General features: G+C 42.4%; 1 protein-coding gene across 1 annotated transcript; it reads right to left on the bottom strand.

The window, feature by feature from the left end:
* Positions 1–6,008: 6,008 nt before the first annotated feature.
* On the bottom strand, positions 6,009–9,827 carry MED10 (mediator complex subunit 10). Its single transcript, XM_048312265.1, has 4 exons — positions 9,628–9,827; positions 9,360–9,443; positions 7,901–8,003; positions 6,009–6,813 (listed from the first exon to the last, which is right to left on the bottom strand). The coding sequence occupies exons 1-4, from the start codon at positions 9,747–9,749 to the stop codon at positions 6,718–6,720; spliced, it is 405 nt and encodes a 134-aa protein (XP_048168222.1). The 5' UTR covers positions 9,750–9,827; the 3' UTR covers positions 6,009–6,717.
* Positions 9,828–17,025: the final 7,198 nt, after the last annotated feature.

Genomic DNA, 17,025 nt, shown 5'->3' with positions numbered 1-17,025 from the left:
TTAGGCAAAGCAGTATGATTTTATTCTGGAGTATCTTAGTGCAAAGGCGGATGTCTCTGTAACTCCCAGTTTAATATTTACTCTCAAAACAGCACATGTACCTGATCCAGCAAATGCACATGTGGCTAAGGTCCTTGTCCTTTGCCATCATTTAGAAAAGAGGATTTCTAAACATTCTATCAATGTTGACAAATCCTCTGAAAAAATACTGGAGGGTTTTATATGTGAACCTAAATTAGCATATACTTTATGCAAATGTTTGCTTAAAAGCTGTGTACATTGTCTTTGCCTTAAATGCCATGGTTCTGGATAAATGCAGTGTGTGCAGGTATCTTTGTAGGTCAGGAATCTGACTTGCCAGCTACATTTGTAATCCTGAAATGATAAGAAAGAATGCTTCAATCATCGAGGAATAGCAAAAGCAAGATTATATATTAAGGAAAGTATGTATTAGAGAAAAGCTAACACAGCTTTTGGTGCAGGGAAGGCTTACATAGATACAGGGAGCGCTGTTGGAGCTCCCTAAAAGTGTGTATGAGTGTGGGACATCAAAGATGCACAGACAGAATCTGTTTGGATTCCTTATGGCCTTCAACAAGATACCTTGTAAAGAATGTTAGAGCATCTCAGGTTTTAAAAAGACTGATGTAAATACTGGAAACAGTTCAGAGAAGAGTGGCAAATATGATCTGAAGTACGCTAAGTTCTGTATGAGGAACAGCTAAACAGAGTAGCCTGAAGCCTGGAAAAAATATGATTGGGATGGGAACATTGCAGTATTCTATACAACCACAAGTGAGGTGAAGAGAAGGAGATGCATTTTCCATACATCTTCTAATGCAAGCACTAAGAATTAAATTAGTGATTCAAAACAAATGGAAGCAGAGACTTCTTCCCATAATGCAAATATGAACCATGGAACTCCTCGCTGTGAGATTTTGTAGATGTTGCAGCTTAAAGGGGTTCAGAGGGTAGCCCAAAAAATTCATGGAGGAAAAATATTGAGACTTATTAAGCTCAAAGGTAATACACATCAAGGTGATGATGTCACAGAATCATAGAATTGTTAAGGTTGGAAAAGATCCTCAAGATCATTGATCCCAACCATTAACACAGCACTGCCAAGTTCACCACTAAACCACATCCCCAAGTGCCACATCTACAAGTCCTAAATCAGCGGAGACTGAGGGAGCATAGCCAGTCAGTCAGCTGTCTACTGCTACATTGCTCTGAGGCACAATTTTCTCTGCATGCAAATCCTCTCTTCACATGCCTATGATGTTTCCTTAGGCTGTTTGTGTTCCTCCAATAATGATAAAAGGTAACAGCAACAGCAATATTTCCATGGCAAGTTTTGTAACTGATTCTATGACAAATTTTGGAGCCAAAAAGATGAGAGGAAAAAACAGGTTTACTAATGACTTCCTTTCTTTCACTTTCACCATGATCTCCATGAGTTCCAGCATGTACTCCTAAGGGTTCTTTCCCCTCCACTCAATCTAAGTAGAGCATCATTGCTGAGCAGCAAGTTAGATTTTTCTTGGAATCTTAATGCTCTGCAACCATGCGTATTAACCTCTAGAGATGACAGAGGTTATGTGTACACAGAGCAACTTTAGGAAGACCATTTATATAAGAGCAGAAAGTCTGTCCAAGGAAACAGTGCATCTGTGAAGTTACGCGTCTTCGGCAGTGTGCTGCATAAGAGGAGAAATTCCCAGGCTGGGTAAAAAGCAATGTCACATAATTTATGCCTAAGGTCTCTGAAAGAAGAAATGTTGTTGGGTTCTTTTAACATACCTCTCTTAAATAGGATTTGCTGTATCACTGAATCCATCTTTTGTTTTATTGAGTAGCAGATGCTTATTCAATTATTCATTTAAGTACTGTAACCTAATATGTGATAACCGGAAATTATATTAAATAGTCTTAGAGCGAGTGACATCTGCTGTTTGATTAGAGATCTATTCAAAGCCATTTTTATCTGCTGGAACTTCTTGGGCCTTACGCTTTGACCAAATCAGAGAATGTCTCAAAAAAGTATAGGTCAAATGTAATAACATAGCAGATATTAGTCTATTATTGAAAAGGTAGTAATACTTTGAAACAAATAATAAGCTTGAAGATGGAATTTCTCATATATTTAAATGAAAATCTCTTACTTTAGCAGTGTGTTTCTAAGGCAACTAGGGGTAAAATATTTTCTCTACAAAAATGGCACCTACCAGTGATTTCAGAGACAATTATAAGCTTCTGTTTGTTTACTGACAAGGACAGAAAATTTCCATGATGGTACAGAAGTGGCTTGGTATATATCATTACATTTGTATAGACACAGGAATTCTGAATCCTGAGTAACATTCCAAACAAAAGTTTATGAACGTTAACAATTAACATGAAGAGTAAATGCTATTTTTTTGCTCCAGAAATTATATAAGTATGACCCAAGTAACTTATTAAATAACATGACACTAATCTGAATTATCTTTTCCCATATTATATATAAAAGTAGCTTTGTCTTCCTTTGAGGAGTATTTGGATGAATTTGTTTAATGTAATGACATTGCAAACAGCAAGTGAAGTAGACTTAGTTCAGGTCTCCAGGAATGGAAATTTTAAGTGCCATTCCTTAGCATATGAAGGGACTTTTCCGCCAGGAGAGGAGAAGGAATTGTTTTGGAATTTTTCATAGTGTGCAGAAAGATGTTTCTTTTTTACTGTCTGCATTACATCTTGTTGAGACTAAATACAATCCAGTTGTCAGTATGATATATGTCATAATACAGAAAATACAGATTCCTGATTAAAGAGCATTACAAGAGCTGTTACAGAAGTATCTTGTAATGTGTGCTCCTCCATTACTTTAATTAAGAAAATATACAGAAGGATCTCAAGCATATGGAAGTAATTGAAATACATGCAGCAAGCACAGTTTTCTCAGAGCAGGGCAGATATTTGTGTCACCTTGGCTCTCTGCTCTGCAGAGCTAGAAGGACATCTGGCACCTGCCCAGAAACGCTGCAGCTATTAATCATAGTAGAGTAAGAAATGACTTTGTGTTGAAACATGAGTATCCAGAAATATTCTTGGCAGGGATATTTCTCTATTATGAACTTGCTGTTAAGCTGTTTGGAACACTTCTTAACGCATTTTTTAAGTCTTTGTTTATAGAATTCACCTTTTAAATACATTTATTTAGTGAGGTTTCAGTAAAACTACATGTTCAGTGAGTAGTTTCTAACTCATCTAGTTAAAATCTCGAAGATCACTTAGGGCAAAAAGAAGTGGATTGCAGGGTTTATCTGCTCTATTTCTTCGATCAGAGGAGAGTCAGAGATGAGATTAGAGAGTACCTGGGGTAACTACTAGAATCACACAATGAGCACTTTCAATCACTTGGGAACTGCATTCATCAAAGAAAGCAATTTATAAAAACATCACAATATGAAATATTTGGGCAATCATCAACCCATTCCCACCACTTAGCAGTTCATCCAACTGAATTAGAAAGGTCAGTCACTGAAAACCAAACTGCTCTGCCTAGGATGACTTTTTTTGCCATCAAGAGAGTCTCTTCTGAGTGGTATGAGAGAAACAGATTGTCTCAGGCGCACTGGTGATTTATCTTACGCTGAGAATTGGCTAACAATGACAGTGCCTTGATCTGCATGAAAAAACAACCAAACAAGAGCTATAGGTTGGATAAACCAACAGCTGAGCAGCAGCAGCATCCAACTCCTGCAGCAGCTATATCTGTCCCTGTCAGACTGCACAGCTCTGCATTACCTGTTCTTCACAAGGAGGTTTAAGCAAAAAAGGTTTCAAGGACAGGAGAAGGCTGGGCACCCAACTGCTTCTCCTTCCAGTAAAAAATGGGACAGAGAGGATGCAGAACCTCAACAGGTTGCAGCAAAATCCTTAGCACCTTCTTGATGCATTTGTTTCTCTGCCTGAGCAAAAGAATTTTACACTAACTTTCTTTATCCTAAATGGAGTACAGGAGCACACAGTCCATCTTAAGGAACTGTGTACTGAGCAGCATTATCTAGCATCTTCTCATCTCACAATGTATGTAATAAAGATAATTGTTAAAAAAATAATTACCTGTAATTACATATTCCCTATCATTTCCAAAATCTTCCTAAATCTTATTAGTCTTACTAAAAATTCAAGGATACACTTGAAACCTGAATGGTTTCATACTTTCCTTTGAGATAATTACAGGGCAACACAAATCTATTTTAGCAGCTTTGCTACCTGGCTGATGTTGTTTTAATGTTATCTTTAAATAAAATTCCATCTCGCCTCCAACCTTGCAATCCAGGTAAAAGAGTGGGAAAGAGGAAAGATCTAACAGTCTCCTTTACCAAATGCCTTAAAGGTTATCATCAAACAAAGTACACATTGGGATAATTCAGACATGGGCTCCTTTTCAGAGAACCAATTAACAAATGAGAAAAACTAGGCTGGATTTTTCTGTTCCATATGCAATTGGAAATGGAAGACACTATTGTTTCTAGCAATTCTCATTCTACATTATAAACTCATGCACACTCATTCTGGCCACCCTTTCTTCTCTGAAACAAACATAATTTATAACAGTTACCTCTCTTCAATATTATGCTAAATATTGAATATTTTGCATGGTCAGCCCAGAAACAGTAAGTGAAGCAAGCATAGAATAATAGCATGTGTCAAAAAGTTGAAACTGAAGCTGAGCAGAACAGGAAATCTGATGATTTAACAGAGAGTATTTTCTGGTTTGGTTTCTTTTAATCTATTTTTATTCCTGGTGTATATATCCCCCACCCAAAAAGATGTTTTCTTACACAGGTTCCTCACAAACACAGGCTGCTGAAATCTCATGATGATGTGACCTAATGTTACTCCCTAATCCTCCATCTCCACTAACTATCCCAGTTGCCCCATTTACCACAACCACCTAGATACCAAGCGAAAGCATGCAATCCATGCTTTGGCCGGAAATCACCTTTGAGCTGGGGAAGCCTGGAACCTTCTTCTCATCAGCAGGTGTGCGTGTCAGTGTTATGGGGGTAGCCATCTGCACTGTGGCCAGCTTTGGGTACTTAATTTATTAACTAATGACAAAAAATTAATAACCTTACAGAGCAGGCATTTCACACATTTTCAGGGCCTCTGGGCTGTGGAGCTGCTTGTCCCCCCACAGCTCTCTAACTCCAGACTAATCCCAGGACAAAGGGTGATGGCTTCAAACTGGAAGTGGGCAGGTTTAGATGAGGTATTAGAAAGAAATTCTTCACTATGAGGGTGGTGAGACACTGGAATGGGTTGTCCTGAGAAGCTGTGGATGCCCATGTCTGAAAGTGTTGAAGGCCAGGTTGGAGAGAGCTTTGAGCAACTCCCCCATGGCAGGGGAGTTGAAACTAGATCTTTAAGGTCCCTTCCAATGCAAACCATTTGGTGATTCTATGAATCTATGAGATAAAAATAAGACTTCTTGGAAGCACCAGTTTTATTTAAGAGCCCTACTCCACCAAATCTGACACACAACTTGGTGTCAGGGCTAGGAGCCAGAATATTCCAGTATCCAGACCAGTATCTACAGGCCTCTTGCCTCCTAAATGTTCTCTCAGCTACCATTTAAATAGTCACCTGCCTGCTGTCAACAATTTTGCACTTAAGCTCCTCTTCCTACCACATTACACACACACGAAACATACTCTTTACCTTCTTTACTTGTGTCCTATATACAACCCACTTGACAGCCACAGGCCTTGCTCCAACAGCTCCTAGGGACCCTGGGGGAATCCAGGCCAAGCCAAACACAAACACGGAGAACCTTTTCCTTGTCACTCTTCTCTTGCAAGTTCGTACAGTAAAATTCTGAAGGTAAACGTGATTAGAGGTGGAACAATTATAAGAAAAAGGAAGTGGGCAGGGCAGGGTAATATCAGGCAGCAATTAGATTAACTTAAGACTACCAGGTCACACTCCAAAGAGAAGCATACAAAAGAAAAACATCAGGATTTAGATTTTTTTCAAATTTTTATTCAACAATCTGCTTGCAGGAAATGCATAAACAAAAGCTTACATTAAATACTGTACAAAATATTAAAGTTGTTGACGAGCTAGTCCCCAGGTATGCTCACTTTTTATATCCTCAGCCATCTGCACTGCAGCTCCCAGAACAAGATCTGAAGGTTTTCCTGGCTGCAACTAATTATGACACATGAGAACTGTAGCCCTTGACAGGCTCCTGCTCGGTAGAATTTGACAAGACAAAAGCAGTCAACTGTTCGTACTGTAGTAAAAAAACCCTGAAGTTTACAAATGAAAAATAATCAAGTGTAATAAATGCATTTCTCTCAAAAACAGATGAGCCCACAGTCCTGAGGCACACTTATCAGAAGACAAAAAACCATGTTTTTCTGCTATGGAAATGCACTTTGTGGTGCTCTGTATTGATGACCTGTAGGCAATTACATCTCTCAAACCCTTTGGGAAAGAAAAGCAGATTACCATAGGAAGTTTCAATCACAATCACTGAGTAGAAGCCTTCAGAAAGATTCAGTAGCTTCAGACCAGAACCATGAACAACCATCAAGCTCCTTTACAGCCACCACTGCCATTTTTAGTACAGTTGTTAGGAGGGCCTGGATTCCCTCTCTCTCCAATCAATGTTTTTATAAGGTGGTGTCAGTTTATGAGACATTTTTAGAGCTATCAAAGGCCAACTTAAGGAGGAGGATCTTCTCCTCGAATAGCTTTGTACTTTGCCATATCTTCTGGGAACACCTTTGTCAGTTCTTGAATTAACAGGCTTTTAAATTTCTGGAAAGAAAACAAAAATGTATATATATCATCTGAACAATTTATTTAGATTTCGTCAAGCAATGTTACCCGATGAACAGAAATGTTTGTACCCAACACACCTCTCAATGACCTAAGAGAATGGTACCCAAAAACCCCCCAAAGCCACACAAACACAGGAAGTTATGTTTACAAAATCCACTGAAAATGCCCAAATGAAATCCACTAGGAATGCACCAGGCAAACTAAAATGTCCTTGAATTCCCAGAAATTCCCTTGCATTTTCTCCTAAGAAATACAGATAAGTTGGACCTCTCTTGTAAACTCTGGTGCACCAATATCTGCCTGACCTTATTAAGGAAAGCTGATTAAGGACCTGTCCTCTTGATATGATACGGAATCCACTCCACCTTCAAAAAGCAACTCACACCTGCCTTAGAAGTGCATCATTTCACAAGCACAGAGAAAAGGAAGAGAAGCTTAGGGCTTATCTCCATATGTCTACATTGTGCAGTACAACTTGTCATCCTCCACACTAAGCCCAGCCAAAGAACATTCTCAAAACTCATTAAACTTCCTTTTCTGACTGTTTTTTCTGCAGTAGCTCCAGCAGCTAAACAGTATCACAGAATGCTTAGATTCATACTGAGTACAAGTTTAGAAAACCGTAAACACTGGCACGCATTCACTAGTTTTAGAAAGATTAACAGATGATTATAGAACACATTTGACATTTTAACCCCCTAATACCCATTCAAGACTGGAAAAATACCCCTTTCATTTTGCTTATTTCTAAGTTTGCACACAGCAGAATTACACACCTGTAAAAAAACCAAATAAAATATCTCTACTGCTACATACAACTTTAACCAATACAAAATCACAGTGAAACCTGCATCCCCACCTGTGGGATGAACTACAGGTTTCCTTTCCTGAACAGGCTATATCAGCATCAATTAAGATACAGGGGAGCAGGGCAATTTCTAAGACAAATCACATAATAACAGAAATTAATAACTGCACAAGTGAAAAATGCCCCCATATTTACAGAAAAGTAAAAATTTATCAAATACATTATTGCATTATACTTCCATTAATTCTGGTTTACCTTCATAGTGTCAATTTTTCCTTTTACTTGCTCATTTTTAGCCAAAGCTCGCTCCAGACACTCTTTGGTGTAAAGCTGAGGGTTGCGGCCTTGATCTATGTATCTGAAAGCAGAAAAGACTCTACTAAACTATCATGTTCCTACTAGCATGCTCTCCAAGGTACAGAATTATTCACCTTGCTGTCTTTTTCTTTCTACTATTATCTGAAATGTGCATTTTAAAAACCACCACAGTTAAACTCAGCCATTTCCAAAAGACAGCTGAAGGACGAGGCCATGGCTAGCAAACCTCTGTTTCCAGAAAGACTGGAGAGCCTTGAAGGAAGTATTAAAAGCACACACACACAAAAAAAATATATCTACCAGCTCCTCAAAGGCAACAAGCACAGATGATCAAAGGAAGATGGTCATTTTCCAAGCAACTGAAAGGGCACTAACCAGGAAGTGGCCTAGTTAGGACATGGTGAGCATTAAGCACACAGGAATAGGGCAGCCAGCAAATCAAGGATGAGGAGGAGCTGCACACATCACAGTAAAGAGTGAAAAGTAACACTACTGCATCAGCAAGCCTATGTGTATTTTTGCTTTGCAATACAAGTCCTGGCAAAGGGAAACTCCCTTGATGAATAAGGAAAAGAGAACATTTCAGACAATCACCATAAATTCGCAACTGGAGTAAAAGCCCGACTGGAAAAAGCCCTGTACAGCCAGTAACACGCTGGAGTACAGCAGACCAGTAACATGTGGACTTACAAGAAACACTAGTAAACTAAATTGTCAGCTATACCACAAAAGCTCTCTAGTACAGCTCTTCCTCTATGTTCATTTTTCTTTTAATGGTCTAATTCTCTGCCAACAGACTGCCGCTCCTGAAACTAAATACCTGAGTACTGGCTTACTTTACTTTCACATCCTGATCCTAATCTGTGTGTAAGTTTACATCCAAAATGAAAGCTTACTTACTAAATTAGTGTCCCTGCCCATGGCAGGGGTGTTAGAACCAGATATTGCTGAAGGTGTCTTCCAACCCAACCCATTCTGTGATGCTATAAAATGACTAAATTTGGCAGAATTCGTGTTACTGCCTATGTATTTAGAAATAAAAAAAAAAAAATCTGAAAGGCCAAGTTGGACTGAGCTCTGAGCAACTTATCTAGTAGGCAGCATCCCTGCCTACGGTGGGGGGTTGGAATCAGATGGATTTTAAGGTCCGTTCCAACTCAAACCATCCACTGGTTCTATGAAAACAGGTGTATAATTTATCACTTCTCCCACCTTTCTGCCTTCTCACAGGCAGGAGGTACTTATGACTTCCTGCCTGCTCACGTTCTCATGAGACATTTAGAAGGACCAGGTTTAAGAGACAAACAGCCCTCAGCCAAAATACCCACGCTGCGAAGCCAGGCTACCTCGAGTCACCGACTGCAGCATCTCCCCTTCCAGGCACACAAGGACTTACTCAAAAACTTCCAAGGGCACGCTGATATCGTGAAGCTGCTGCCGGCATTTGTCGATATCCTGCAAGCCCGTCACCATGAAATTCCTGTTGGGAAGAAAAAGGGGTCGGGTTTAGCCGATTCAGGAGTCGCTGCGCTGCCCCCGACGGCAGGTGCGAAGCCAGCGACACCCAGGGACAGGGAGAGAGAGACCTGAGGCACCACCCTGGGGCCTGCGGGGGGAAGGGAAAGGCCCCGCAGCCCGGCCCGCCCCCGACAACGGCCCCTCACAATTTCTGATTGAGCCCCGTCTGGCTGCTGGGCTGGAAGTCGCTAACGATGATGCCGAGCTGCCGGATGTTCTCCACGAACTTCTCCAGGTGCTCCTCCAGGGAGTCGAACTTCTCCGCCATCGCCGCCACCGCCTTCCCGGCCCCGCGCCACTTCCGGCTGCGGGCGCCTGCGCGGGAGGGCGCGGTGGCCACGCCCCCTCCGGGCCAAGCCGGGCCCCCTCCGGGCCAAGCCGGGCCCCCTCCGGGCCAAGCCGCGCCCCCCTCCGGGCCAAGCCGCGCCCCCCTCCGGGCCAAGCCGCGCCCCCCTCCGGGCCAAGCCGCGCCCCCCTCCGGGCCAAGCCGCGCCCCCCTCCGGGCCAAGCCGCGCCCCCCTCCGGGCCAAGCCGCGCCCCCCTCCGGGCCAAGCCGCGCCCCCCTCCGGGCCAAGCCGCGCCCCCCTCCGGGCCAAGCCGCGCCCCCCTCCGGGCCAAGCCGCGCCCCCCTCCGGGCCAAGCCGCGCCCCCCTCCGGGCCAAGCCGCGCCCCCCTCCGGGCCAAGCCGGGCCCCCCTCCGGGCCAAGCCGCGCCCCCCTCCGGGCCAAGCCGCGCCCCCCTCCGGGCCAAGCCGCGCCCCCCTCCGGGCCAAGCCGCGCCCCCCTCCGGGCCAAGCCGGGCCCCCTCCGGGCCAAGCCGGCCCCCACTCCGGGCCAAGCCGCGCCCCCCTCCGGGCCAAGCCGCGCCCCCTCCTCCCGCTCGGGCGGCGCTCTCCCGGATCCCGCCGCCGGCGCGTGAGGGGGAACCGGGACAGCCCCGGTTCAGGAACCACCCCCCACACACACAGTGTGCGTCTGCCAACTCTGAGCGGTATTCGGGCCTATGCAAGAAACAGGTGCGGTGACGGGCAGAGGTTCTGCTTCATAGCCAAGCCCACATTGGAATCATCCAGTGGAATCGTGGGAGAATGGCAAAACGTAGAAACACAGAATTGCAGAGCGGTTTGGGATGGAAGGGATCCAACCCCCTGCCATAGGCAGAGAAACCTCCCACTAGACCAGGTGGCACGAAGTCCCATACAACCCTGGCCTTGAACACTTCCAGAGATGGGACATCCACAGCTTCTCTGGGCAGCCTGTTCCGGTGCCTCACACTCTCACAGTGAAGAATTTCTTCCTAATACCCAATCTAAACCCACCCTCTCAGCTTGAACCCATTACTTCTTGTCCTATCATGAATTAGTCTATATTAAATAATCCAGCTATGATTCATCCCTGTGGAGAGGTTATCTGACATGCTTAAACCCCCATGGCACATCACAATAACTTTTACAAATAGCTTTGTTTCCAGTATGTGTGTTTTGGGTTGAATCTCAGCAGATCAGTCCAGTAATGTCAGAAAATAACTCATCCAGCTCTGGGGTCCCCAGCACAGGAAGGACATCGACTTTTGGAGAGAGTTCAGAGGAGGCCACCAAGTGGATCAGAGGGATGGAGCACCTCTTCTGTGAGGAAAGGCTGAGAGAATTGGGATTGTTCAGCCCGGAAAAGAGAAGGGGTGACCTAATTACAGCCTTCCACTACTTGATGGGAGTTTACAAAAAAGATGGAGAGGGACTTTTTACAAGAGCATGTAGTGGCAGGACAAGGGGGAGTGGCTTCAAACTGAAAGAGAGTAGGGTTACATTAGATATTAGAAATAAATCCTTCACTGTGAGGGTGGTGAGACACTGGAACAGGTTTCCCAGAGAAGCTGTGGATGCCTCATCTCTGGAAGTGTTCAAAGCCAGGCTGGATGGGGCTCTGAGCAACCTGGTCCAGCAGAAGGTGTCCCTGCCCATGACAGGGGGTTGGAACTGGATGATACCTTCCAAAATCCCAAACTGGGATTTAATGTATTTTACGCATTTTGTAGCTATAACTTGTGGCGATTTCTGCTCCACCATGAGGACCATCAAAATCTGCAATTCTTAATTTCTTGGATGTATTGGGGGTTTCTTTCATTTTTGACAGCATGACAGCAACACCATCAGATGGTCAGTTTCTGTTCTGGGTTACCATGCTAGATCGATCAGTAGAAGAAAGTTGGGTCTTTGGAAAATATAAAGCACTATTTGGGAGCTCATAGGTTTAAGTATGCTAACCTAAAATTAAAAAGCATATGGCTGTAAAGAGCACGGAATATGAAGGAAAATATAGTACTGTGAAAATGTGAAATTAAAAACCAATCCTGGGATGCCGAAAACAATTTATCAGTTCTAGGCCTTGACAAGTATTGTCATCCTACAATAAAATAGTCCCACCGTCTACTGATCAGCAGTTGCTGAGTATCCTGTTTCTCTGTTTGGCAGAATGTTGTCTGGACAGCAGAAGTCCCAGGATTATGGGATTTTAAGACAAGTACTTCGCACATGAGAGATCTTGGTCTGAGGAAAATAATAACTTTTTCTAATATCTGGAAGGAAGCATGTACAATAGGGTGCACTTACTAAGTTAGAGCTGAACATGAGGAACAGGGGGTCAAGTTTTGAAAGAACAGTGTAAATACAAATGATTGTGTCAGGCATGGCTCTGCAGGCACAAGAGGCTGGGATTCAAACAGGAGAGTTGCTTTACATCCCTCTTTGCACTTGGGCAAACACATCCAGTGGAAGTACGGAGCAGAACCACTTGCTTTCAGTTCAGGAACAAACAAGGGCTTTGAGGTGCTGTTAGAACTTCCTCTCCTTCCTCTTAGTGTGAAAGCCTTTGGTTCTTGGAACTGAGCAAATATGACTTCTAGCTTGCTTGGGATAAATCCTATAGATGCCCATTATCACATCTGACTCAGGGAACATATTCAACAGAAGAAAATAATGGAAGTTTAACATCAAATATAGAGATATCCAGCTCATTTTAAATCTATATTTTCTAGCCTGGTTAGGCTAGATTAATTAATTAATTTTGTTAGATAAATGTATACAGTGCTTTTAAGTTTAAAACTTGCTGTAAATATATTACCAGTTGTTAAATTTTTCTCATGATCACCAGCTTGGGCATCATTTTCATGTTCAGGGGTAAAAAGTAAAAATGAAAAACTTGTGTTCCAATGAAAGAGAAAGAAAGAGAGAGAAAGAGAAAGAAAGAAAGTCAGTCTGACAAATAACTGAATTGTTCAATAGGTACATAGATACAGAAAGATTTTAAAAGAAAATGTCATGGCTCATGACGTAAGTAACCATATTGCACTCATACCCTCATTTTCATACAGGGAGTGAGCAATTACAGACTTGTAAGCTGGACATCTGCACTGGCAGTTAAATAGGGTTTGTAATAAAGGATAGAATGAGGAGCCATATGGATCAATATGACCCATTTGGGAAGAGTAGCACAGATTAAATGAAAGAAAATCCTGTTTTGCAACCCCCTAATGAGTTTTTCAGGGGGTCAGCAAGCATGTAGATAAGAGTGATCTAAATGATACAATCTACTCGATTTGCCATCAGCTCTTAGTGAAATCCTTAAACAAAATCTTTTAAGGAAGTAAAGCAATGGAATAAGGGGAGAAATCCTAAACTAAATAAAGAACTGAATTCCAGATAGGAAATGCAGGACAGGGGCAAGCATTTAATTCTTGCAAGGGGAGAATTGATCCCAGAAGAGTTCAACAGGGAACTAGGCTGAAAATTGTGCCATTTACTATGTTCATAGATGACCCAGAAAAGAGATCAGATGGCACAATGAGAAAATTTGCTTATGAGAAAGTTATTTGGCAGGCTAAAGATGAATGCAGTTTGTAGGAAACTGTAGAAGGACCTGAAAAGACCTTAAGATGGATCAGGTAAAGCAATGCACATCGCAAGTAAAAACCCCCTAGTTTCACATGAAGACTCGTGGCCCCTTGACCATTGCCATACAGGGGCAAGACCTGAGGATCAGAATAGACAGTTCTTTGAAAACATCAGCTCAGCACTCAGCAGTGATCAGAAGTCGTGTGGAGAGTTAGGAATTGTCAGGAAAGGAATGTGAGAACAAAGCAGAAAATTTCATTGTGCTACTGCAGTAATCCATGGTTTGCCCCAGCCTTGAATACTGTGTGCAGTTCTCATTCCCTGGAGCAGACCTGGAAAGGAGTCAGAGCAGGGCTGCCAAAATGGCTGGTAGATATGAAGTGGCTTCTGTAAGAGGAAAACATGAACAGACAGGGACTCTTCAGCTTGAGAGAGAGCCCATTAATGAACTTATGGCTAATACTTCACTGTATTTACAAAGCCATGAATGGTCTGGAGCCTAGATTGTCTTTCAGCACAAAAACTAGGGGCCATCAAAGCAAAGCCAAGAAGTGACAACTTCAAAACATGCAAAAAGCAGTGATTTTTGTCATACAAAGTTCATAAGCCCTCCTGTGGGAGTATTTGCCAATGGATGTTATGGACAGGAAAAGCTTAGCTGTGTTCAAGGGAAAATGGAACGAATGCTTGGTAGACAGTCATGGAGACGTAGGTAAACCACACCTGGCTCAGGAAATCCCATGAACTGAAGGTAGCCTGAGGCCAGGAGGGTAGTCAGGAGAGGTCTCGTAGATTATTTTCTTGGTTTTGCTCTTCAGCATTTACTTCTGGCTAGTGCTGAGCACCAGATACCAGCCCAGATGGAGCCTTCATCTGAATCTGGGGGATTACTGCTATAATGTCCTCCCTGGTTGGAATGTCAAATGATGACCTGTGCTGAGAAGGATGCAGACAGATTGCATAATGGTTTCTTACCAAGCAGAGCATAAAAAGATTGATTTGAGACTGTTCATACAGCCTTCAGGTCTGGAAAAAGCTCAGCTCGCTGTTTCCTTATTTAGTGGTACATATACTCCAGATAAATGACTTGTCCAATATAATATGACACAACGTGGTGTTTAAGATTCATTACTGAACGTGCTGTGACAGCTTCTCATGAATACAAAAAATAACAAATAATTTATCTGTTTGTCCATCTCCAGAGCTATGACTCTCCTCCTAGCTCCTGTTTTCTGCTACTGGCCAGTAAAGTGGAGGAAAATGAATAAAGAAAGTAAAACACATTCAGTGGCACATGTTTTCTCTCCTGTCTTTCTCGCTTTTCTTCTGCATGATTAAATCATTCCTTCCTCATTCTGCAGACCAAGAAATGGAGGTTGAAATTTCAGATCATTAACTGGGAGCATCACCTGCCTAAGAATTCCATTCTGCAAGTCATCTACCCTTCATTGTTTTAATTAAAACAGGTAATAAGCAGAAGAGAAGCAGGGGAGATAGATGTGAACAGCACAGAGGATACCATTCACCTGCTGATGGTAATTTTGTTTAGGATGTTTTTCAACTGACTCAGAAGCATGTGGTACTGTCACATTTTGCTGCATTAAAATAATGTGATACAATAAAATAAACAATTCTTAAATATCAATTATGCAGCTGAATAAGAGCTGTAATTATAATTTCCATACAGGTTTTGTGTTTAGTAATGTGCTCATTAATGACTTGAAACAATACACGTCTTACCACAAATTAGCAGGATGATGCATTTATGCATCATGGCTGGATCTCAGTCTTACTGAGATCACCTAAATTTATTTATCTAAGAAGCAGCAGGGTCAGGATTTTGTTCATAGGATAATTTTGTGGTCTTCCAAGGCCTGTAGATCTGGGAATGTTCTGGGACCTGATCCAAAGATAACTGAGACCCATGAGGTTCTTTCTATTGATGGTAAAGGACACTGGATGACAGTCTGTTCTCACAACACTGTCTCCAAGGAGGTCAGCCAAGACACAGCAAAGGACTGACATATATGTTTCAGGACAGAAATATTATTATCATAGTGTAGTGATAACTCATCTAGATCTGCAATACTGAAACCTTTTATTTCATAGTACCTTTAATATTCCATAAAGAATTAATTCTTAATTTTGTTTTTCAAAACTGTGCTGAGAAATCAGTGGAATTATCTGGGGTTTTCCCTTGGAATATTAAACTTATTCATCAGACTCAGTTTATGTTACATCCGTATTGCTGCCATATGTCATTTAAAGCAAAATTAAGGTCCTCTCTTCTGAAATGCAGAGTTGCTTTCAACAGTTACCAAGTAGCCTTTTTTTACCACAGGTGTGAGAAATACATATATATATGTATATATAATCATACTCCTAGAAAAATGCTCTTCTGATTATGCAATACTAACAAGTAAGGTTGATTTGCCTATTACTGCTTTTTATTTTCTCCCCTGTACCTCAGAATAAGCAGCACCCTGTATTTAAAACTGATGCTTTTTTCATTACCAAAGATGCAGGAAAGAAGGTATAGGAATATCCTGGGCAGTGAGAATTTCTAAGACACCCAGACCACATGTGTGCTAGCAAATGAAAAAGACCTAGGACCATTTTCCAGTACTGAGTCCAGCTGGCATGGAGCAGCCCTTAGTTGTATTCCAAATCCTGAAATGTACCTGAAAGCAGTTCTGGGAGAATATGGGTGGTCCAGATGAAAAAGCTGTGTATGTACCTCTGTCACTGTTATACAGTGTGGGTGCCTGTGCTCCTGTGTTTGTGTCCTTCCTTGTCACTTCTCATTTTTCTAAGGTAGATCTGTTAGTCACAGTGTACAAGAAAAAGGAAGTAATGGCCACATGGGTTCAAACCAAGGGACAAATCAGAAAATCAGAAAAACTACTGAGCATTCAGGGTTATGCCCCTGAAAAGTTTGGATCAGCAAACTGAGCAGAGCCATGGTCACAGCTGGTATGGAGCTACTGGCAGCACCAACTTGGGGATGGAGTATCATAGAAGGATAGAATATAAAAGCATAGAATGGTTTGGAAGGGACCTTAAAGATCATCTAGTTCCGGCTTCCCTTCCATGGGCATGACACCTTTCAGCAGACCAGCTTTATCAAAGCCCCATCCAACCTGGCCTTGAACACTTCAGGGATGGGGCACCCACAGCTTCTCTGAGCAACCTGTTCCAGTGTCTCACCACCCTCACAGTGAAGAATTTCTTCCTAACATCTAATCTAAATCTCTCCTCTTTAGTTTAAAACCATTTCCCCTTGTACCTCTCACTATCTGTCTGGGTAAAAAAGTTGCTCTCCCTCTTTTTTATAGTCCTGGGCCTTATGGGGATGTCCTGTAGTAGAGGCTGGAATCAGTGAACACTACAGGGTTCAGCCTGATCAGTACAAAGTGTCTCATGTTCACAGAAGTGCCCACAAGCTGCCTCCAGTTCAAACTGGGACTACCAGTTCTTCCAAGCTATTTCTGAACTGCACAGGTTTAAACCACTAATGGTGTATGAATATGTGGGCAATGGTAGGCTCTGGGGGAATTCAGAACGTGGTGAGGGAAAAGGCTTGAATATATGGCTCCTCCAGTCCATCCTGTCACGTGGACTCTTTGGACACAGTCCTAGCCAGTTGGTTCTCCAG

The sequence above is a fragment of the Corvus hawaiiensis genome, chromosome 1, assembly GCF_020740725.1.
Source record: "Corvus hawaiiensis isolate bCorHaw1 chromosome 1, bCorHaw1.pri.cur, whole genome shotgun sequence".
Taxonomy (NCBI): domain Eukaryota; kingdom Metazoa; phylum Chordata; class Aves; order Passeriformes; family Corvidae; genus Corvus; species Corvus hawaiiensis.
The sequence above is the reverse complement of the archived record's forward strand: the minus strand, read 5'-3'. Positions and strand labels throughout refer to the sequence as shown.

Excerpts from the sequence above, each read along its gene's own strand:
- MED10 (XM_048312265.1), bottom strand. The coding sequence starts at position 9,749 with ATGGCGGAGAAGTTCGACTCCCTGGAGGAGCACCTGGAGAAGTTCGTG. Across the intron at positions 9,444-9,627 it reads ACGGGGCTCAATCAGAAATT|GAATTTCATGGTGACGGGCT; the intron begins GTGAGGGGCCGT and ends TCTTCCCAACAG. Across the intron at positions 8,004-9,359 it reads GTGCCCTTGGAAGTTTTTGA|ATACATAGATCAAGGCCGCA; the intron begins GTAAGTCCTTGT and ends TTCTGCTTTCAG.